At 41.7% G+C, this 22,410-nt stretch overlaps 2 protein-coding genes across 3 annotated transcripts; one reads left to right on the forward strand and one right to left on the reverse strand.

The window, feature by feature from the left end:
* The first annotated feature begins 1,421 nt into the window (after positions 1 to 1,421).
* On the forward strand, positions 1,422 to 10,478 carry anapc5 (anaphase promoting complex subunit 5). The gene is made up of 17 exons (XM_062384741.1): positions 1,422 to 1,939; positions 2,026 to 2,105; positions 3,043 to 3,152; positions 3,269 to 3,512; positions 4,956 to 5,022; positions 5,160 to 5,261; positions 5,380 to 5,570; positions 5,655 to 5,736; positions 5,865 to 5,957; positions 6,994 to 7,175; positions 7,437 to 7,572; positions 7,718 to 7,792; positions 8,289 to 8,410; positions 8,486 to 8,593; positions 8,801 to 8,948; positions 9,759 to 9,921; positions 10,024 to 10,478. The coding sequence occupies exons 1-17, from the start codon at positions 1,742 to 1,744 to the stop codon at positions 10,242 to 10,244; spliced, it is 2,322 nt and encodes a 773-aa protein (XP_062240725.1). The 5' UTR covers positions 1,422 to 1,741; the 3' UTR covers positions 10,245 to 10,478.
* Positions 10,479 to 12,124: 1,646 nt separating this feature from the next.
* On the reverse strand, positions 12,125 to 18,425 carry ggt1a (gamma-glutamyltransferase 1a). Of its 2 annotated transcripts, XM_062381973.1 has the most exons (12): positions 18,253 to 18,425; positions 18,014 to 18,144; positions 17,840 to 17,929; positions 17,294 to 17,486; positions 16,458 to 16,618; positions 16,140 to 16,289; positions 15,559 to 15,695; positions 14,774 to 14,961; positions 14,528 to 14,655; positions 13,991 to 14,103; positions 13,800 to 13,913; positions 12,125 to 13,053 (listed from the first exon to the last, which is right to left on the reverse strand). In XM_062381973.1, the coding sequence occupies exons 1-12, from the start codon at positions 18,423 to 18,425 to the stop codon at positions 12,907 to 12,909; spliced, it is 1,725 nt and encodes a 574-aa protein (XP_062237957.1). In that variant the 3' UTR covers positions 12,125 to 12,906. The 2 variants fall into 2 exon arrangements, with proteins under 2 accessions (XP_062237957.1, XP_062237958.1); XM_062381974.1 differs by lacking the exons at positions 15,559 to 15,695; positions 16,140 to 16,289; positions 16,458 to 16,618; ... (2 more) ...; positions 18,014 to 18,144; positions 18,253 to 18,425 and having other exon boundaries at positions 13,800 to 13,920; positions 13,956 to 14,103; positions 14,774 to 14,949.
* Positions 18,426 to 22,410: the final 3,985 nt, after the last annotated feature.

Consider the following 22,410-nt stretch of genomic DNA (forward strand, 5'->3'; position numbering starts at 1 on the left):
GAAATTTCTTTGTCGATTGAATAGTCGGACAGAATATATGTCAACATCCAGATATTAGCAGATGATTGGCTTTTGTTCACATTTTTACTTGAACAGATGTGCCAGAGGTCTTTGGGAGACTGTTTTTTATCCACAGAAAACCTTGGGATTCAGCTTGGAGTCTATAGTTATAGCATTAATCTAAATCAGGGGGGCAGGGCAGGAGTTTCCAGAATAACAAATTATAGTACTGGAGCAGTAGTGAGGTTACTTGTTTGATTTTTATAGTAGTCAATCATGTCTTGAAATCCCAGAATTCAGTGGTAAGTGTTTAAATCATACACTTTTGGCTTAGAGATGTAAAACTGAAACAACATCAGGACGTGTATCTATAACTTATATGAGCTGAACTCCTGTCACTCATCACTTTGTCAATTGAAAGCAGATTGGGGTTGAGCTGTGTGCAGAGACACCAGGTGACCAACACACTGCTGAAGGATGTGAAGAAACAAACCGAGCTCTCTGCATGGCCCGAGGGCAGAGTCTGCAGCCTCCCAAGCTCTGTCAGCCATCTGCCAAAAAATACAGCATCCATCATATGCTGGGAACATGTTGACTTGAAGAATTGTAAATAAAGTTTTGGGTTTATTTTACATTATATTCTGAAGATTATTAAATTATACCAGGACAAAAACTGGATAAACTTCAGTCGCTTGCATGTTATGTTTCTTTACATAATATCATATTCAACCAATTAGAATTCTTGAATATAATCTTCAAGGTTAAATAATTTATGAAAGGAGTCACCTGAGATATAAAGGAAATTGTGAGAAAATGGCAAGAACATTGGACATTTAATTTACTGTTTCTCAATAACTGATTTATTGGTTTTCCTGAAACACCAAACAAGTGGACCTATACTCAAAACCCTGCTGTTTAACTTGTAAAGAACCACCAACTTTTAATTTTCTATCAGATTCATGTTTGATCATATTCTGCATTACTTAATTTTGTTGATGAAGACATAAAATGATAGAATTATTGTTATTTGACTTGATACAACTTGGACACTACATGGACCTTGACGCTAGGTAGAGAGGCAGTGGTTGACTGATTCTGTATACTGCTCTCTGGTGGTCAGATTGTGTAACCACAGCTCTGGCTGAGCACTAATAAGCATAAATAATAGTCAATATAATACACATAGATGTACTTGTTACTATATCTTTATAACAGGTATAGTTATGACACCCATCAAATCCTTCAAAATAAATTATGATGTAGTCAAATCACACACAATATCAACTTTAAAAAAACAAAAACATTATTTGAATTGTCACCTCAACAGTATTATTATCATTATTTGTAGTTTACAGTAGTTGGTGGTCCGTTTGTGCCAAAACCAAACTTACAAATAAAGTTTAATGAAAAAAAAAGCTCTGCCTTTTGATGACGTAATTAAAAGGGGACGGAGGGAGGGCGGTTTGAAAGGAGAAACTTCAAATTTATCAACATGTTTTAAATGAACTACCTGATCAGACCATAGACTGTGAACGAGGATCAGACCGACGTGGCAGTTCTCTGTCAGTGACATGTTCAGTGTCCGCTCTTTTGTTGTTTCTTCACAGTACTCAGCTGATGCTCAGTGTAGGCTAGCCACGTTAGCTAGCTAGCTGCTGCTGCCTGTGGGACCGCGGCTGTTGAAGGAGTTTCTCTGCTTCATCCCGAAACCGCTGCGTGTCCGTAACTAGAACCCGCGAAGATGGCGAGTGTGCACGAAAGTCTGTATTTCAACCCCATGATGACGAACGGAGTGGTGCACGCCAACGTGTTCGGCATCAAAGACTGGGTGACTCCGTATAAGATCTCCGTGCTGGCGCTGCTGTACGAGATGACCGCATCGAAGATCACGCTGCCGGAGAGAAGACGACTGAACAAGCTGATTCTGCCCCTGCAGCAGGTCGGTGGGGAGCGTGTAGTTGTGTCTCTCGCTGCGCTGCGCTAAGCAGGTGATGGATCTTTGTCTGTCATGTTTGTTTTCATCAGGGTCCAGACCTGACTCTGGGTCAGTTCCTGCAGACGGTGGAGGAGTGCTGTCCTCAGACTGCTTATGCTGTCAAACTCAGGTATGATGCACACTGACTGCCTCTGATACATCACTACTATGCAACCTGTTGATACTAGGCTCAGACTCCTGGTGCTCCCACCGTCCCCAGAGGTTCAGGAGATCAGGTCACTTTATATTAATATGGTCTTTTTCTTGGGAAAATAATAATAACAGTAAGTAAGTAAGTACATTTTATTTATAAAGCACTTCCTAAAACCAAAGTTACAAGGCTCTGTACAAAACAAACATAAAGACAAAAGCAGGAAATAACAGAGTAAAACATAAACACTAGAAGAATGACAACAACACAGAGGGCAAGCAAAAACAATAGGACCAAAAGGACTAGACCAAGTTTCAAAACAACCTCCTAAAATTGTTGATGGTCTCTGCATGTTTTATAACTAAGGGCAATTGGTTCCAGAGGATGGGAGCCGTGACGGAAAATCCGTCCGGCTCCCAGCCGGCTCCCATTAAGTCCGGTCACCTTCAGTTTTAAATCTGGATTTAGGGATCTCTCCATGTGCAGGGGACGCAATAATTCACAAGTATAATGAGGGGCCCGCCCGTGTAGTGCTTTGTATGTGATTAGAAGAGTAAGTGGATTTATATAGCTGGCGCAATGAGGAAAAATAAATAATAAAGAAAACAAAACATTAAAGACAACAAGCAAAATAACAATATGATTACATTTCAAATCGAACACAGCGAATGATGAAACATTTAAATGAATGGAACAAAGGATAAAAGAAACAAGATTACATCTGAAAACAATTAAGTAAAACTTATTAAGTAAAAGTACATTTTGAGGGATGATTTAAAAACAGTCTGAGCTCCTCTGGTAAACTATTCCATAGGGAAATCCCCTGACAGCAAAGGCCCAGGTCCACGTAATAACCTGGACGCAACACGATAATCTTGTTGCTGAGGCTTTTCTCTTTTCTTTTTTTTATTCAAAGGCTGCATGAAATGGCAGATGGTGAGCTGAAAGACATGGAGTACTTTTTCTCCACTCTCCCCACTCCATTCACTGCTTTTGATTCCGAGGCTTATAAAACCAGTGTTGTGGGTGAGTAGTACTCGTGATTCGACGACTGCACCTTGAGTCGGATTGGAAATATCAGTATTATTGTTATTAAGGAGTCTTGCATTAATTAACTCAACTGCTTTGTTGTTGTTTTTCAGGACTTTTTATGAGACACATGCTCCTGGCCTACAACAAGCTGTCCTTCAGTCAGGTCTACAAACTCTACAAGTCCCTGCAGCACTACTACCACAGTCATTACGCCAAGCCTAATGATGGGCAGATTGGTTTGCCAGCGCTGGTCGCCGACGACTCAGATATGGACCTTACCAGCACCGAAGATACTGTAGGAGACAGAATAGGCAGAGACGAGATGGACACCCCACTGCACGCGTCAGAGCTCCGGTTAGTGATGCTCTTCTTGGAATTATGTTCAACTATCAAGGAACAGACAAGTTTATTTCATCCATTCCTTGATGGTGGGATCTTTTTTAATATTTGTATCACCCACTGCAAGTTTCTAACTCAGCTGCAAAAGATTTATTCAGCCCCCCGACCTCTCTCTCACTTGGGCTGACAGACACTCACACGCTTGTCTCTCTACAGTTGTGAGGACACTCATTGGCATAATGCATTCCCCAGCCCCTTACCCTCACCTTACCAATCATAACTAAACTTAAATCTTACCCTTCAAACAGCCCTTTGACTATGTGAGGACCAGCTAAAAAGTCTTCAAATCAGTGTTAATTTCGTTGACGAAAACTATGACGAAATATATTCGTTAACGGCCCTTTTTCCATGACCGAGACGAAGACGTAACGAAAACGGATCTTTTAAAATAAAAACTATGACTAAATCTATTTTTTACTTTCGTTGACGAGACGAGACGAGACGAAAATGTTGGTGGTTGACTAAGTCACAATAATTTTTTTAACATCATTGTATCAGGCCGTCATAAAGTATCAGAGGGCGAGTAAGTCTGTGAGTCTGTGTGTCTGTGTCCTCCCAGATAGCGCACCGGTCCCGAGGCTCCGCCCCCCGCCTCGCTCACTCGCTCAGAGACACAAGATCAGAGCTAGTACACGTTAAGAAGCCTCTCAGTGACTGACTGCTTCTTAACTATTGAAACAGTGAAAAGAGTTTCTCTGGTCTCAGCTGATCAGAGATCAGCGCCTACGCGTCTTGATCAGAGCAGAAGCTGCAGTTGGTTTCTACCAACCTGCAGTTTCTGTGTTCGCCTCCAGTCTGACTTGCTCTCCCTTTTTGTTTTCACATTTAAAATTAAATATATATTTTTGAGCTATTAGGCTGCAGCTATATGTTTTTATAGAAAAGGAGTTTAATGTGGCTATTAAATGTGACTAAAACTAAGAAGGATAAAAATTACTAAATATGACTAAAACTAAAATGCATTTTCGTCAAAAGACTAAGACTAAATCAAAAATAGCTGCCAAAATTAACACTGCCTCACAGTGATGGCGTTGACCCAAAATTGCCCCCCTGTAACTCTAGATAGACATCTGTAAACTCAAATTGGGTAAAACCAACATAATTGGGTCTTTACGAACAGAAAGGATCATTTGCATATTGAGTGGGGATCCAATCACAGGTGGTTAAAGGAGAAACATTCAGGACTCATTTTATTGGCAGGGCGTGAACACTGGTACTTCATATTGTCCATTTGTGATCGAATCTCTCAGGCTGGATGTTAACAATAGTTTTGAACAGGGCCCTTTGTGATTCATATAAATGTAACCCAATATAGCATGGAATTGAAAACACTCTTTTGATTTTTTTTCTTTGTGAATGATTTTTGTTTTTTACAGTGGTGTGTTATTTTGTTCCTAGAAATGATAATGCTCCAAGCAGAGGTCCCCTGTCACAAAAACAAGCCGAGTATTTTCTGGCACGACAGGTGAGTGTTTCCGTCACGGCTGAAGAGAACTAAACTATATAGGGGCCATCATTTTTGAAGACACAAAGGGGAAAATGAAACTATCAACACCGTGTGTGAAAACTAGACGGTACTTGTTTTTGAACATCCTCCATCAGGCGTATCTTCTGAAGAATGATGAGAACAAGGCTCTGAGGCCTGCTGCGCTGCAGGAAGAGCTCAACAACATGCTGAAGTTTAACCCAGACTTTGCTGAGGCGGTGAGACCCATCCCCCAAACATCCACTATAACTGTTATGAAACATGCCTCAAATTGATCAACTCCAATGAGTTTTAGGGCGAATTTCATCGGCTCTCTGTTCTTTTGTATCTCTGCAGCATTATCTGAACTACTTGAACAGCATGAGAGTCCAGGACATCTTCCTCTCCGCCCACAGTCTGCTTCATTATTTTGATCGCCTCATCTTGGCCGGTAATGAGGGGAAGAGCAACGGGGATGAGGGCTATGGTCGAAGTCTGCGCTATGCTGCTCTTAACTTGGCGAGCCTGCACTGTCGCTTTGGTCACTAGTAAGTTCAAGTGCTGGTGGAGTTCTTAGTTCATGGACAAGTTCCTAAGCAAAGATGAATGAATCGTTTTCTCTCTCCCCTCAGTCAGCAGGCGGATCTGGCTCTGCAGGAGGCCATCCGTATTGCCCAGGAGTCCAATGACCACGTGTGCTTGCAGCACTGTCTGGTAAACTTTGTTTCAACTTTTATTTTACTACCTGTCGCTGTTGTTCCACGAAATGATGGTTCATTATGGCTGAGTTTAAAGAGTATCTCTCAGTTTATTTCTCCCTTTCTTTTTGTGTCCTCTATCAGAGTTGGCTCTACACCCTGGAACAGATGAAGGGATCCGACAGCACTGTGTTGACTGAGGATTCAGTGAAAATGGCTGCCCATTTCTGCCTGCCAGTGAGTTTCACATAATACAACAACAAACAGCAACGAGTGTGTCAAAGTGGCCTTTTCATTATTTTTGAATTGCTTTTGCGCCGTTGTCATAAGTTTGAATTTGCAAAATGTAACAGAAAGTGCTATAATCCAAATGTTTACAGAGCACATGCATTTACATTTACTAATTAAACGCATAATAAAACATCTGTCCCAAATTAGGAAAAGCTTAAGCATCCATTCCAATCCTGCATTCATAAAAGGGAAACAATGATTGTGACTGTACTTCATTGCATCTGTTTATCTGGTTCTGTAATAACAAGAGTTTGTTTTCGAGACACCAAATATTCAAATCCACTTTAATTATGTAAATATAAACTTTATACTAATACTTTTTTTACAATACTGCCATACATTTACTGGGGCAGAAGTAGTAGGCAATTTGGTTATAATAAGGAGATATGTTTTCAACACATCGCAGTGCATTGCTCCGGTGATCAGTGCACTTACTTCTGAGCACTTGATCGTGTGGAAAAAATGTGGTGTTTTCACATTTTGTGTTAGAAAGATGGTATTTCACAGGTCAGTTTGTCTCCTGGAGTTTTTGTCTTTAAAACTGGTGAAAATGAAATTCTAAAATACTTGATCAAATGTAATTATTAGGGATAAAATTATTCCCGAATCCATGGCCTGGTTCATCCTTCGTTACATTGATTTCAATTATGTGGTTTAGGGGGCAAGGGGCCAACATGTTTCACCACGGCTGACTTAAATGTAGCAGGGGACTAAGAGTTGTTATTTTGAGGTTAAACTTGCCTACATTTGATATAAGATTTTTATATCATTGTTTCTAATCTAATTTTCAGAATCGTTACACACCTAGTAATTACAATTTATGTACAAGTGTTAAACACTGGGTGTTAGATAAATGTGTTGATTGTGAGCAACACCCTTATATCCTGATCCAAAACACAAGAAAGTGTTCTTAAACTCTTAAACCTTATTTGTGATCATTGACTTGTATTATCGCCACACTGACTGATACTCTCTGTTGCAGTACTTGGCTTCTCTGGGCATTCAGTCGTTGTTCCAGCAGGGGGCGACACAGGGTAAGACGGCACACAAACTGATGGACGCACTGAAGGACACGGACATCCTGCACTGGAAGCACAGTCTGTCGGAGCTGATCGAGATCAGCCTGGCCCAGACTACGTCCATATGGAGGATGTATGGCAAGAGGTCAGGCTCACCTTGCCTCCACACAGTTGTCATGTCTGTTCACAGTTACTGACAGGAGACCGCATGCTAGCACACAACCTACCCGACTGGTGTTAAATCCGCTCTGTGAAGTACGACTATGGTCAGATATTTTTATGCATGGGTTAACATCCGAGGTAGCCGAGCATCTTCTGCTCACGTTTGACTTTGCGAAATAAGTGCAATGGCCTTAGATGACCAGGAAGTTATCATCATTAATGTGGCCTCCCCTGTCTGTTGCAGCACCATGGCTCTGCAGCAGGCCCAGCTGCTTCTCAACATGAGCAGTCTGGAGCCAGTCAACTTCGGGGTCCAGCAGAACAACACAGAGGCCTTCACCGTGGCTCTTTGCCACCTGGCTGAGCTGCACGCTGAGCAGGTAACACATTTGATTAATGCACGTCCATTAGCGAGTTGGCCCAGCCTTGCGGGAAGGTAATAAACATTGATCATAACTGTTTTCCAGCTCCTGGGCAGAGTTTAGCTCTCAACTCTTTGTCTCATGTACCTTTGTTTCTGTCCAGGGCCTGTACTTCGCCGTTTCAGAGATTCTCCAGCATCTGAAAGAACAGTTTCCTCCTCACTCACTGCATGCAAAGGTAAGCTCACTAACCTCTTTTATGCTGCTCTACAGAAGCTGTTACTGCAGAGTGAAGTTTAGAAAAGCAGTCTAAGGTTTTTAAGGTCACCTGAAACCTCCCACTAGTCAGCTGGAACTGAAGAAGCCTTTTGGATGAGCGGTGTTAAAGAAACACGGGCAAATCCAGTTGCATATCTGTGAAGACTCTCAGTCATCCAGGTCATTGGTATATTCAGAAGTTGTCAGAGTAAAAATAAAGGTCCAACTCCTAAAAAGGTCATGGCCTGAAGGACTGAGAATCATCGTAGAGATTAAAATTATATTTTCTTAATTTTATACCTTTTTTTTAGTAGAAGTCATTGTGGTAGAACGCCCATACCACCAAAAACACATAACACTCTGCCTTTAGATTAAATAAAACATCGAGTTTGAGAACTGCTGTATTATGTGTTGCACAATATGTTCATTGTTTTTTTTTTTTTTTTTTTGTTTGTTTACTTGAATCACTGCCTCAGCTCTGGATGCTGTGTGACCTTAAAATCCAGTTTGAGAGACACATGAACGAAGGAAAGTACCACTTAGCGGAGCCACTCGTCGCAGCCATCTCTGCCTTAAACAGGACAGAGGGTCTCTACAGGTAACACTGAGGCACAAACCTCACAAAGTCTGACTCATACTTGTGATGACGCACTAACCGTGTGTTTGTTGATAGGAAAGCTCATGTCCTGAAGGCTCTTAACCGCAGCACAGAGGCGTACAGCATCTTACAGAGACTACAGCTCCACTGTGAGAAGACTAAATGCACAGAGATGGTCATCAGGTAGGTGCTCATTTATGTTACATTGTCGGTTACTGGTTTTGGGATGATTTCTAAGCACGCAGTGTGAACACACTAGCTTCCTATTTGTGGAATTGAGTTGACTCACCTGTTGGACAAATAAAAATAGATATCTTCCTTTTCCAGGGATCAGGGATAAGTCATTGTTTTATTCTCGTCTACATCACTGCCTGTTTATGTCTCACACAGAGTAATGCTCGCCACAGCTGAGCTCCACTGGGAGTCATCTGGCTTCTCCACAGCTCTTCCTCTCCTCCTGCAGGCACTGGCCTTAGCTAGACAGCACCACCTACAGTCACTGGCCTCAGAGACCATCCTTCACTTGGCCTTTTCTCAGGTCAGACCCAACAATGACACAGACTTCACCCTGAAACTGTTACAGCTCCCATTAATGCAAAACATGGCAGCCTTAATCTTCAGTATGACTGCTGTAAATGCTTAACGTGTTTGTGTGTTTGTGTGTGTGTGTATTTATTTTCTCTATTTTTCGACTAAAAACAACAAAGAGTCATGCTTGATGACCTCATTTTTCACCTGAATAACTCAGTTCTCCCTAGCCCATCTAAAGCTTGTCCAAAATGCTGCAGCTTAACTATTAACTAACAACAGTCATCAGTCCCACATCGGCCCAATTCTTGCCTCTGTTAATTGACTAAAATAAAATGTAGAATAGATTTAAAACTCTTATTAATTACATTTCAGGCCTGGCTCCTGATGTAGCTGAGCCCTTTATTTAAGTGGCCGGCCTCTTGTGCGTTTCAGGTTCCTGTCCCTGAACTTTGAAGCAACCTTTTTATTCCCAATCCGCTGAATCTGTGGTTTGTTTTAAAAGACTACAGGAAACTAATTTCAACATTCTATGTTCAACTCAAGTGATTGTTTATTTTGGTTGCATGCTTAATTCATTTGTCTGTGAATGAGTGTATGCTTGATGGTATATCTGGTTGTATGTATTCCTGTATTTGTATTAGAGCCAGAACATATTTTCACTCCATAATATCCGTATTGGCATCACCCTTCAAAAATCCATATCGGTCAGTTTCTATTTTTAACCAGCTGTATATATAGAGCATTTTGTCAATGTGTTTGAAAAATTGCTACATAAGTAAATGTAATTTTATAAAACTGTTTTCTTTCCTCTCTGCAGTTGATGCTGGGGGTCCCTGAGCAGGCTCTGAATGTCCTTCATGAAGCCCTTGAGCCTGTTCTGGCCCACGGAGCGGTCATAGATAAAGGTCGAGCCCTGCTGTTGACAGCCCGCTGTCAGATGGCGGTGGCTGGGTTCAGGCCAAACAGACAAGGGCAAGCAGGTAACGGCCTCACCCCCCTGTCGAACACTGATCCCTATCTCGCGGCTTCATGTGGTTTGTTCATTTACATTCACACACTGCTGCTTATTATCGCCCTAACAGATTCGAATTTGGCAGTCTTGGCTGTTGACACGCTGAACGAGGCCGCGGCTTATTTTTCCAAGCTGAGCTGTAAGGAGCGGCTGCGGGACGTCCACTACCTGCAGTCTCAGCTCCACCGATCCCTGGGACAAATCTCACAGTGCAACAAAAGTGCCATGCTCTTCAGGCTGCTTGACCAGGAGCTGCAGTCACCAGCACCACCGGTCTCCATGCGACTCTAACTGCTTATTATTTACGGACAAAAATGTTTTGGGTTTTTTTTTGGGGGGCTGCTGAAAAAGAGAGACCACCTCCTCCAACTGCTGCGTCGAGTAGCCTCAGTTCACCACTAGATGGTAGAGAAACTCTGTCCTGCTCTATCAGCTCTCAAACACTTCCTTTATAATTTCATCGAGATGCTGGGAACAGTGGAATTCTTGATAGTAAATAAACAGGACAGTGTCAGTTGTCATAAATATTGTCGTCGTCTCCTCACTTGTCGGTTACAGAGTAGAACAATGGCCTGTTATTAACTAGGTGTTTTGATAGCTTCCACCACAGCAACGGTCCAGGTTGTGTCTGACAGAACGCTGTGGCAGAAACGTCGAAAGTTTATCTGGAGCTGTCACAGCTGGGCCGATTTTCCCACCACTCTTTGATGAATGAGGGTAATATCACCATTAGCCACATGATGAATGTGTTCCAGTGGCCTGGAAGATTCATATTTCACCGGTAGAATACTGATGAAGCTGGAATCCGTGGGGCAGAAATCGCGATCACATAACGTGATAGACCCGCTGTGACATAACCACAGATACTGTGACTCTATTCCACTCATGTCTGGGAAGATTTGAATGATTACATTTCTTCCAAAGCTGTTACTTAAAGCATTTTTCTCCAGAAAATAATTGACTTGTTTTATCTTCTTTAGTTTTCAGTTTAGGGCTAAAGCAGAAGGAGAATTTAAATGGGAATATACTTGCAGGCAGAAATCTGTGAAGGACCGTTTATTTTAAAGTAACTAGTAATCCTGATATTTCAGGATGTGCTCGCTTTGTTTCTCCTTTAGCAATAGCATCTCTGAGGTGGGCTATATTATGGGAATCCGTTAGGGCTGTTTGTCTGGTTTTCCACATGTCCCAACCCCCTGCAAGTTTCTCTGTTGAATTTGTTTAAGTTACTTGTCATTTTCCATATAAACAGATAGATTACAGCAGTGTGAAGTAATAGCAGGCTATGTAAATATCACACAGTCACCCCCGCTTTCACAAGTGCGAGCTTGATAACAGAGCATGTGAGCCGGGTCACAGGGTTGCTGTAATATAAACTTAAACAAACATGCTCCCCTGTCTGGATATAGGAGCATGTTTGTGTCAACACAGTGCAGAGTTGAGTGTTCACGTTATGCTCTACCCAAGGAGTTTTAATGCTACAGATATGATGAGATTGTGATTTAAACTTGATCGCTATCAATCAACTTTGCTCCTAACGCATTTGAGAAAATCCAACCATCGATCGAAAAAACATCTTAAAAGAGATTTTTTGATGAAAACCAAAAGCCGACACTTCTGAGAATGAGGTCTCATTGTGTCAGTATTTGGTTTCTCATTTGCTCAAACAGTAGAGTGGAGATATTTACTGAATCCTGATTGAAATTCATGAACAGTCAGAGTCAAATTTATTCCTTTCAACTCAACTGAACCCACTGATTCCTACACATTGTTTGTTGGGTTATTTCCCTTTTTCGTGCTGAACTTAAATTCCATTAACAGATTAGTCAATTAACAAAACTAGCTAAAGTTCCAAACATTCACAGAGCCAGCTGCTTTTGTCCAACTTAGCCATTCTGCTTGTATTGCTGCAGGGATGACTGTTGATCCACCGCCACATCCTGATGTAATATTGCGTATGACCGATTCATTGACAAGGTCACCGACATTTTCTACGCTCGTGGTCCCCAGAGGATGAAACACTTTGTGTTGGGAAAGGTTAGGGGTTAGTTTAGTATTTACACTAAAACAAAACCTGACTAAACACAAATTAAAGATATTAGATATATTGATCACGTGCCTAACATTTCAGTACAGAAACAGCACAGTTTCTATGGTAAAATATAGCATCTTTGTTCAAAATGTTTAATAACAAGCATGGCAACAAACATGGCATAAGAACAATGCATGTTTAGAAAAATATATCTGCAAATGTATTTTTCAGAATACGCTATACATTCACCTGACCTCTACTCGATATTAAACATTTACAGTTTCACTAGAGAGTGACGGTAGAAAACAACACGGTCAGTTCCTGCTAAATGATGTGGATGTCACGATCAGCTTACATCAGGAGAAAGATGTAGGTAGACATTTTGGGAAAACAGGCAAACAACCTGAGGTGTCCTTATTTTTTAATTGATCAGTGCTTGTCGGTCGATACTTGATGTTTTCACAAGTTTGACATGAAAACAACACCCATCTCCTTATAATTTTTACTTAGACAAAAAAAGAAAAGTAAACATGGACGACCTAAAACCACTCGGATTGTTACCTAAAACATAGTGATGAAACCTTCAACATAAATGTATTATTTATAAAATAGGTTGAGTAGAACCAAATGTGTTTCGGCCTACCTTACCAGTATCCAGTAGTGATGATACAGGAGTCAAACTAGGTGCAACCTCTTACTTTACTTCAAAACACAAAATTAATGCCAAACGAAAAAGTTATGCTGAATAGTCGAGTTTGAGTGAAAGAGGTATTGAAATTGAGTCACTATCCATGTTTGAGTAAAAGAAGGATTGGCGGCTGTGTCTCCGTAGCTTAAACACTGTTTGGGTCTTCCGTGCGGACACCTTTTTGTTCACTGAGAATCTGTCCAAGTGTCTTTGAGGAGGGCCTGAGGTCACGGTCAGTATCCCGCTGGGTAGCCTCCTTTCCGTGGGTCAGACTCCGCACACAGACGCTCTCCCTGCCGCACCACCGCCTGCACCACCGAGTCCGGAGTCCTCAGCAGCTGTGTCACGTGGTTCTTCAGGGCCAGACCCTCCAGCACACTCTGCCAAGGCCACGTCACACAGACAAACATGTAGAGTCTTCTGCATGTGGTTTTACTACTTTTTAACAGAGGTCAAAACCTTTGTTTTTTTTCTCTGTCCATCTACATCACTTCACATATCATTTGCATGCCACACGTCTTTGGAAAGTTTTTATATCTTTCTAGCAGCCAGTAAATCAACTTACATAGATATTTAAATCAGTTTAATTCTAATTAATTGTGGTGATTCCCTAGGCTTTCCTCTGTAGTAAGATAACTCACCAACTAACACTTAGAACAGACATTCATGTCCCTCACGATGATTTGTAATTTTTAATCTTTTTCTTATTTGCCGTTGTTTGTTGAGATCTGTTGCTGTGTTCAGTACTCGTCTCAGTACTAGTGATAATAATTCAATTACTGCAAGACTTATAACATGCTAGCATATTAACACTAGCTTGCTAGTCTTGCTTCCATTTATATGTTATTTATAATTATTTTTCTCACATTGGATTCAGATCAGAGATGTGATTGTTTTAATTGTTGTGCATCTTAATGCACAACAAGTGTAATATAATCCCAAATGAGCTGTTTTTGCAAGTAGATTTTCATACTGACATGAGCTAAAATGACTAGTTGCATGTATGTTAGGAAATTAATCCAAAAATACACAGTGAGCTTTGCAAATTCCTGAAATTTGTAACCCAATTAGTTTGTCAAAAGTAACATTCCTCTTAAATCAGTGATGTCTGTGATGTGTGACCCACCTTTTCAAAGCCCTGCTCCACCACTGTCATATTTGGGTTGAGTTGATTGTGGAATCGCGGCTCCGTCACAGCTTTCTTTAGGTCGTAGTTAAAGAACAAGGAGTTCAGGATTACCTGTTTTTTAACCAGAAAATGCAAGACGTCAGATAAGTGTGTAATTGTGTGTGTATGTGTGAATGAATCTGACTTACTAAGGCAGTAGCTGTGGTGATTTTAGTGCCTCCAGACGCTCCTACAACCATTTTCACTCTGTTGTCTTTGTCGAAGATGATAGTGGGACACATGGAAGACAGCGGCCTCTTGCCTGCCAACAGATAAACATAACGTGGCTATGACTGCTGAATGGATAAATTGTTTACCTTTTGGTTCAATGGTCCCTGAACCGCAATGTTAACCTAGCACACATTTAAAACAACTGTAAACACATTAAAGAGCAGCAGCGAGCCACAGTTTGATGTTGGAAATTAGCTTGTATCTGTGAAAAGGGGAAGGAGAAGGATGCTGTGTGTGTGAGCTGGACGTATCAGAGCCCCTGACAATGACAAATGCGAGGGCAAGTGAAAGGCTGTTTGAAACATCACCTTTTGCATCCTCCTCACTAAAGAAAGGATTAAGTGACTGTGGAAACATGGCCTTATTTAGCAACACCATCCATCAAAACAGAAGCCCCCCCCTCCTAAACAAGGGAGATGGCGCAATGTGTGTGCGATAATTCAATCAGGCCACACCTGGTTGGATGAAGTTGTTGGGTGAGGGAGGGATTCCAAACCCGTTGGTCATGTACGGAGAGCTGAAGTCGTCCATCTCATCGTTGAAGATGATTCCAGTTGATCGAGACATGACTTTGGAGCCAAAACTGAGGAAATAAACAGCTTTTTAACGATTCATGATTCATTCAAAAAAACTGACTTGCTGTTCAGGAAAACACATTTCCTTTATTCTACAGGAAATTCTCTAAAAGCGTGACTTCTTACTATAGATTAATGGTGCTGGTGGCGGCCACGGCGCTTCCATCCTCAGCTATGACCGACAGGTGAGCGGTTCCGTGGTTGTCTGGGACAAAATAGTCTGGCTCGTAGTAGTCATCTGGGTGGGTGGTGTCATCTGTAATTCTACTTCTTATGCCATCCGCAAAGTAGTCTGAAGTCATGTTGTGGATGAGCTGAGGAGAGAACAACAAGTCAGCTGCAGAACTCACTGATTTACATGATGATCGTAAAGGCTACTCAGTAGAAGAACACTTTAACAATACAGAAAACAGTCATGTGTTATTATTCTACTTTATCTTTTGTGATTTAGTTCAAATGCATATCTGTGGCTGAGTGTTTAATTGTATTGTTTAATTGTTATATTGTATTTATGTATTTGCTTGTTTTTATCGGGTCCAGTGTTTTAATTCAGGGGATTCTGATACAGTTAGTTTGATTGTTATTTATAATGCACATGAATTATCCATAGATTTTTGCACTCATATAAGGGGTCATTTTTATTTTGTTGCAGGTAGCTTGTAAAAACTGGCTATAGGGGCAAGAGATGAAATTTAGCTTATGTAGCCAACTCTGGCTCATTTACATTCTTTTTATTAATGAGCGCTGTCCCTATCAAATTCAATGAAAATCAAATGCTCATGTTTCCCTTAAACATGGCATTATTAACACTTACTCTCACTGTAGAGGCAAGCAGGAGACAACTGCGATCATACTGAGAACAGTGAAGCTGGAGATGCTCCAAAGTAAACATCTGAAGTACAAAGACTTACATCGGTGATGTTGAGATAACGTGGGTCTCCAAGTCTGCTCCTTTTGGCATAAGCAAAACGAAAGGCCTCTACAATGCGATGATACGTCAGAGTCTTTGTCTCTGATGTAGAGACGCTTGTGCCTGAGAAGTTGTACCCTGCAAAATATCCACAGCAAAAAAAAATAGTGTGGAGTAAATTAATTACATTTTCCCAGTCTCCTTGATGATGCTTCTCCATCACTGTGTTAAAAGCCCATTTCTGCCCATTTCTCTCTATTGCAGGTCTTAAACAAAAAAAAGTTGAATACCAACATGAGCCCTACCAGCAGATATGTGTCTGAGGGAGCATTTTCCTCCAGAGTCATATATGAACACATTACATTTGAGCCCTAATTTGAAAGTAATGTAGCCACTTTTTATTTAAAGCATGACTAAATATTCTCTGTGGCAACAGATGGGGCGTCGATGGTGAATTCAATTTGGCAGCAGCTCAGTTTTCTGCTTCCAGAAGAGGCAGAGGAGCAGTTCGGGGACGACCTGGGGAAACCCTGACATCCTTTCTTTTGCATGGCTGCACAAGCACTCGGCCAAGCTGCTCACCATCCACTATGTTGAGTATGAGTGCCAGCACAGGGCCACTGGAGGGGGCGTCTGGGACATGCATTGTGTATTCCCCGACGTTCAGCTTCAGAGGGTTCTCGCTCAGCACAGGCTGGTACTCCAACAAATCATCGAGGGTGATAATGCCACCTTGAGCGGGCACGGAAAGGAACAGAGTGAATTTAAAATGATGTGTAACAGCATTATTGAGGCTGTATTTTGTGAAGTCTTGGTTGGAATTTGTAGTTTGGTTCTGAGCCAATTTAACATTTATTCCTTAGTGTATCTCCTAAGATAAAATGAAAAAGAAGACAAGACCTGCCGCCTGGATGTCCTCCACGATAGTCTGTGCCATTGACCCATTATAAAAGACATCAGGCCCCTCTTCTGCTATTCTTTGGTATGTGTCGGCCAGCTTCGGGAATCTGATGATATCATTCTCTTTCAGGATTTTTTTTTGAGAATCACAAAATATCTCACTGGAAGATGGACAAAAGGAAAAAGATGAGAATCCCTCAAATCACAAGAATATTTAAGTTTGTAGAAGATTAAAGCTGCTGTGAATGTAATTTAAACATTTCTGACTTTAGTGCCCCACTGCGTATCAGAAGACAATATTCCAGGAATCTTTGCATATGACGTCATGCCAGGATAACTTAAAACTTAACAGGACAGAGTATTTGTGGCCAGAATAGGAAATAGACATGGGCTTCCGGACACTTGGAAGACCCCACAGAAGACGTATGGAAGCTTGTTATGTGTTTTTTTTTCTGAAACTCTAGGGATCCCAGATCCCATGCAACTAATGAATAGTTTGAGCACTTTTTTTAGATTTTGTAGATGGGTAATATTTGACAAACAGATGGCTAGTCAATAATAATAATAAGACGTTTAGAAATAGGAAAGGTGGTACAACCTGCTTCCCCCATTTTCAGTCTTAATTGTGAGCTTCATCTCTGACCTACAGACTTATCGTATCAATCTTTGTTAACTTACAGACACAATGTGTCAAAATATGCCTTTTCAGCACAAAATATTGGAGAAATCCTTGTGCTACATTCACATCATGAAATAAGAAAAAGCTGAGATATTAGAGCCATTGTTGCTGCTCTTCAACTTAGCTTGTATATTTCCTTGTCATGCTTCATCCTCACCACATGTTGGCATCTCCTTGAATCGAATCTTTGCTCTTTAAGATGGCATGGGCCAAGGCTTTTCCTATAGGGAAACCATGACGAGCCAAGGCAATGCTGGGCTCAAACAGTTCCTTCCATGGCAGCCTGCCATGCCTCTTGTGAGCCATCTCGTAGCCGCGGATCTCCCCGGGAATGGCTATGGACAATCCACCTGTCATGTAGAAACAGCCATAACAATAAAGTGAATTTCACAAGCTTTCTCTTTCTGTCTCTTGTCCGTGTGGAGCACAAAGACACGATGAGGTCTCTACAGATACTGATACAGATATAGATTTTAGTTATATGTAACCAGAAGCAGATACAATGGGAGAGAGGCAGAATTTATTTTTAAGTGCGAATAGCAGGACAGACTGATCTGAGACGAGAATATTTATCCTCTCTAAATCCCTTTCTAGCCTCGGGAGATGCGTTACAGTGGCTTCAACAGTATCACAGAACTCAGTGAAGTCAGATCTGACTGAATCTTCCTCTCTCCTCTGCATCGGAGACACAGCCTGCTGCTACCTGTGCGAGAAAGCTTGGTGTTGTTGCCAAACATGTCTTCAGTGGCGTTCATGGGCGCTGTCTCTCTCGCATCAATGGTTTCCACCTTCCCTGTTGAACAGGAACGGAGAACAGGTTGATGATGGCTAAGTAGTCGGCTTTGTTGACAAGGTACGACTGATGATGCACACTCACCTGTGGAAGCGTTGTAGATGATAAAGAAGAGTCCTCCTCCGATGCCCATGCTGTGAGCGTTCAAAAGGCCAACACATAGCAAGGCAGCGATGGAGGCGTCCACGGCTGAACCGTTTTTCTTCAAGATGTCTCTGGAAACAAATGAAGACAACTGGTTAAAAAACAAACCCTTGAAGCACACATCCAGACAGAGACAAAAGGGTTACCACTGTGCATCTGGAAAACAGAATACTTCTCACCTCCCCACTTCTGAACACTTTCCAGCATCGGCAGCCACAGCAGCCCTTGAGTAGAAGTGGTCCGAGGTGGGAGGCGTGTTTTTCTTCCCCAGCCCCATAAAGACCCCCAGGAACAGGCTCACTGCAGCCACCAGGAGAACCACCAGGCCAGCAATCAGGGGCTTCCCAACCATTTTCCTGGGGAAATCATTCACATGCGTCTCACAGTCAGACACAAGTGTTTTCTCTTCCGGACACCACCAATCAGTTTCCTCATGCCAGCCAAACCTTTGACAACAATCTGCCAAGGAGACAATTCACTCACCTTCAGTTGTATTTGCTCAGACAGATGTTAGAATAAAGGACAAAACGAGACCGATGAAGCGAACTCGCAGTGTGTGCCACTAGTGATGGAGCTTGATGTGTCATCTCTGGTTTTGTGATGATGGAGCGTGGCGATCTCTTTGGTTTTCAAGTGTTATTATCGCTACGACGTCACATTGTTGTTGAGCAAAGCTTTTCAGATAATAAGCATGTGCCTCATGTCCACGTCTATTTTTTTTTTTTTTTAAAGATACAGACATTTAAAAAGAAGAGAAACAGAGGAAGAGGGAGATGGGAGGACTCAGGTCATGAAAGCTACAACTGTATGTTTGATCTCAAGGGAATATTAGCAAGGGAGCAACAGCGGTTGACATGTTGACATAAAACTGCACTTTTAATTCTTAGTCTATTTGGGAGTGAAACTCTTGAGTTGGTCTTTCCTTAACCTTCCCTTTCGCTCTGATATCAATCTGGCAGGTTGGCTGAAGTGAAGGTGAGACAGGTCTGTTTACAGATGCAGCCGGCATCCAGCCCCGGCTCGGGGGCTCTGTCTGATTGGTTTACCCCGCACTGTTGCCATGCTCAGTAACCGTGTCACAGTCTATTTGGCTCATTCTGCCGGCATCCTCACACTGATTGAAATGCCTGAGCCTCCATCCAAGCAGCACAGGTCCAACCGGGCAGCGTTGGTGACAGGAGCCCCTCAACGAGAAACAGCCCTTCCGTGGTACAGCCCCGGCTTGTCCAGCGTGCAAGGCTGTTGCTGGGCCGCATTGATAAAGCACTGTGAGAGGAGCCTGTGGGCTGCTGCTAGTGCTGCGGCTGTGATTGTGGCATAATCTAATCACCGCTATCCTGTCCTGGATCTCCCAGGTTCAGAGCCACCCTAAGGATGTACGTTTATTTAATGGACAGAGCTGATTTATTCCGGAAGAGGACAATTACATATCTATTTGTCGCACATCACAACAAGGGCCTTCCTTCAGCTGTTGTGTGCACATCACTGTCACCGGATCGAGGACGTTTTATGAAATATCAGCTGGCACGTGTTTATATTTGTATCCCTCAGTTGCAGTTTGACTTTGCTAGGAGGAATACGCTGCTACCCTCCAAGATTCCCTCAGATAATTTCCACACAATAGAGGAGGTGGGCTTGTCTGTACTGTATCCTCTGCAGCAAATCAGATGACACACTACTGTTGTTCCTCGGCTGCAGGCAAAAACACTGACCACAGTAGAGAAGAAGATGATATCATGTGTTTTTTACATGTGACTGCAGACCTTTAATGACAGGTTCTCTACAGAGTGTGTGCTGCTATTATCATTTGTAAATGCAGCTACTTCTTTCCAAGCAGAGGTGGACAAATGTGTCTGTAGCCTGTGTTTAAATGAAGCTGGTTTTGCATGTGTATTATAATCACACTATAATTTAATGCAGCGACATTTAAAAGTATTTTTGGGGCATTAACAAAGATCCACGAGCAGATTTAAAATCAATTTTATCAATGTTTTGTTGCTTTCGGTCAGTCAGAATGATTTGTGTGCTTTCTTTAGAGATATTGTTTCCATGCTCTTCATTTAAGTCTCTTGAAGTGTTAAATCTCCTCAACCTTGCTTCATTGGACCCATAAAGAGGTCAAATGATCTAATAATTTAGAGAGAGATGGATGGAAGGATGGATGGATGGATGACTTAATTAGGTGCTGCACAGCAGTCTTCTGAAAATTTGAGAGAACAATAACACCTCCAACAACAACTGCACTGACACCTCCCGTCACCACAATAAGATTACATTACCTGTCATGAAAAGCTGCTTCAATTATTTTTGTTTCACAGTTTGTTCAAGAGGGCAATACTTGTGGGCACAAACGGTCTGTGAATCCTGTTGGTTTGAATGGATTGGCACCCTGAACGTCTTCCTGATGGTAAAAGCTTATATGTACTAAGGGGATGTGCTTGGTCATTAGTTATGGCTCATCCTTTCTTCACCACCCGAGACTCAGGGATAATTGTCATACAGTTATTTAACATATTGACTATTTTTTGCAGTTTATGTTTATTAACAGACGATGAAACAGACCGGATGGTTCCGTTTGTGTTTATTTAGGAGGAGATGTTTTTAAGAAATAACATCAAGATATGTTAATATTTAGTCCCTGATCAAACACCAAAATACAGTTCCCATGATGTCTCAGTGATGTTTTCTTAAATTAGACCCCTCTCTTTAATGCCCCAGTCTTTCGATTCCCAGAGCTCCTGTTGATAACACCGACTGTCTGTTTAACACGTTAGGTCGTGCTGAGATAACCCTGATGACATCACCAAGGTTTTAAAAGATTCCATCGGGAACCACAGATGATCTATCTATCTATTTTATGAGCTGGGTGGTGCTCTTGATAAAGGGTTAGTGGAAATATATGTGTGAGAATTGGTATCCCCCCTCAATTATCTATTAACCACGATTAACCCTTTTCAACCAGTGTTAACCTGGTGCTATAGGGCGAGTTCAGAGTTGGTTTAAGTTGTGAACATTTAAAAAAACAATTAGGTTTGAGGCAGAGCCACCATAGAACCATGTCATTACATCACTGTATACGTAACTTTATACGTCTCTGATTTCCCAGCAACACTAACGCCTATTTCAGGCAAAACATCAACTGTACATGCATGACTGCAGAATCTCTTTTCAAGTGTTGCTCCTGACTTTGCAAATGCCATTCAAACATTACTGGTCAAAAGCATTTGTACTGCCCTTCATGATTGCTTTTTGAGTTAGTTTGCTCTATACACACGACACAAAGAGTTCTTAAAGAATGGTGGTCACCATGTTTTGTTTGGGCTTGGTTGGTCACGATAATCCCACCCCCCAGGCCATGATATAAAAGATTCTTTCTTCTAATCTAGAGCAGTGTTTTCTGTTTTTTGGAACACAAAGAACATGTTCAAGATTAGGCCTTGAAATGCTGCGGAGTATGAGACCCCTTCACATCTTGTGACCTCTCAGGGGATCACAATACTTTTGTGTGTTTCTTTCTTTATTCCTCTTCTTTGAAGACAAATCACAATATTCAAAATCTAACAAGAACACAAGTGGGTCTGTGAACAAGATACTGACGCATGTGACAGAAAGGTACGCTGGGACATGGATGTTCTTCAAACAATGACAATGATTTAGTGGAGTTGTGACAGATGCAAACAGGATCTGACAGCCTGTACAGTGGCTGTTACCAAAGTGTCATATTTATCCAGGGCCACCGGCGATGCTTAAATTTGGGTGAGTGGATGAAAGAAAATACAAACTTTATATTATTCTGAAGTATTAATGTGAAACATCCTCAGTCAAGACCCAAGTCGCAAACTGCAAATTTGAGTTCTCATAAATGTCTAGTTATTGCAGAGGCAGATCCATGGGCACTGGCCCCTTTGAAATTGATTGGCTTCAGGAGACCCCCTGTTCTGTCAGTAGGTTTAGATTTTTTAAATTAAGGGTTAGTTATTTAGTATACATCGCCCTTTAATCTGTAAACAAACTACTGTGAGGCGTAAAAATGCCAAGATCCTTGGGCGGGGCCAGGGGGCACTTGTTTAAACACTAACAATAATTAATGTGATGATTTCTTGAGAATTTTTATTTTAGAACACAATGTGTTTGATCAAGGATGTTGGACATGTAACATCCATGTAGGAGTAAATTGTGGCCCCTTTTGGGCCCCTGATTCAGAAACATCCTTGACCGGCCACTGAGTGATTGTCTAAAGTGTTTTGGGGATTGTGCATTTCGGGTTTGCCTGAGATATATATATAAAAAAAACGCACAGCCATCTCCAGTCTTTCATCTGATCTGTAGCTGACAAC

This window comes from Platichthys flesus, chromosome 3, assembly GCF_949316205.1.
Source record: "Platichthys flesus chromosome 3, fPlaFle2.1, whole genome shotgun sequence".
Classification (NCBI taxonomy): domain Eukaryota; kingdom Metazoa; phylum Chordata; class Actinopteri; order Pleuronectiformes; family Pleuronectidae; genus Platichthys; species Platichthys flesus.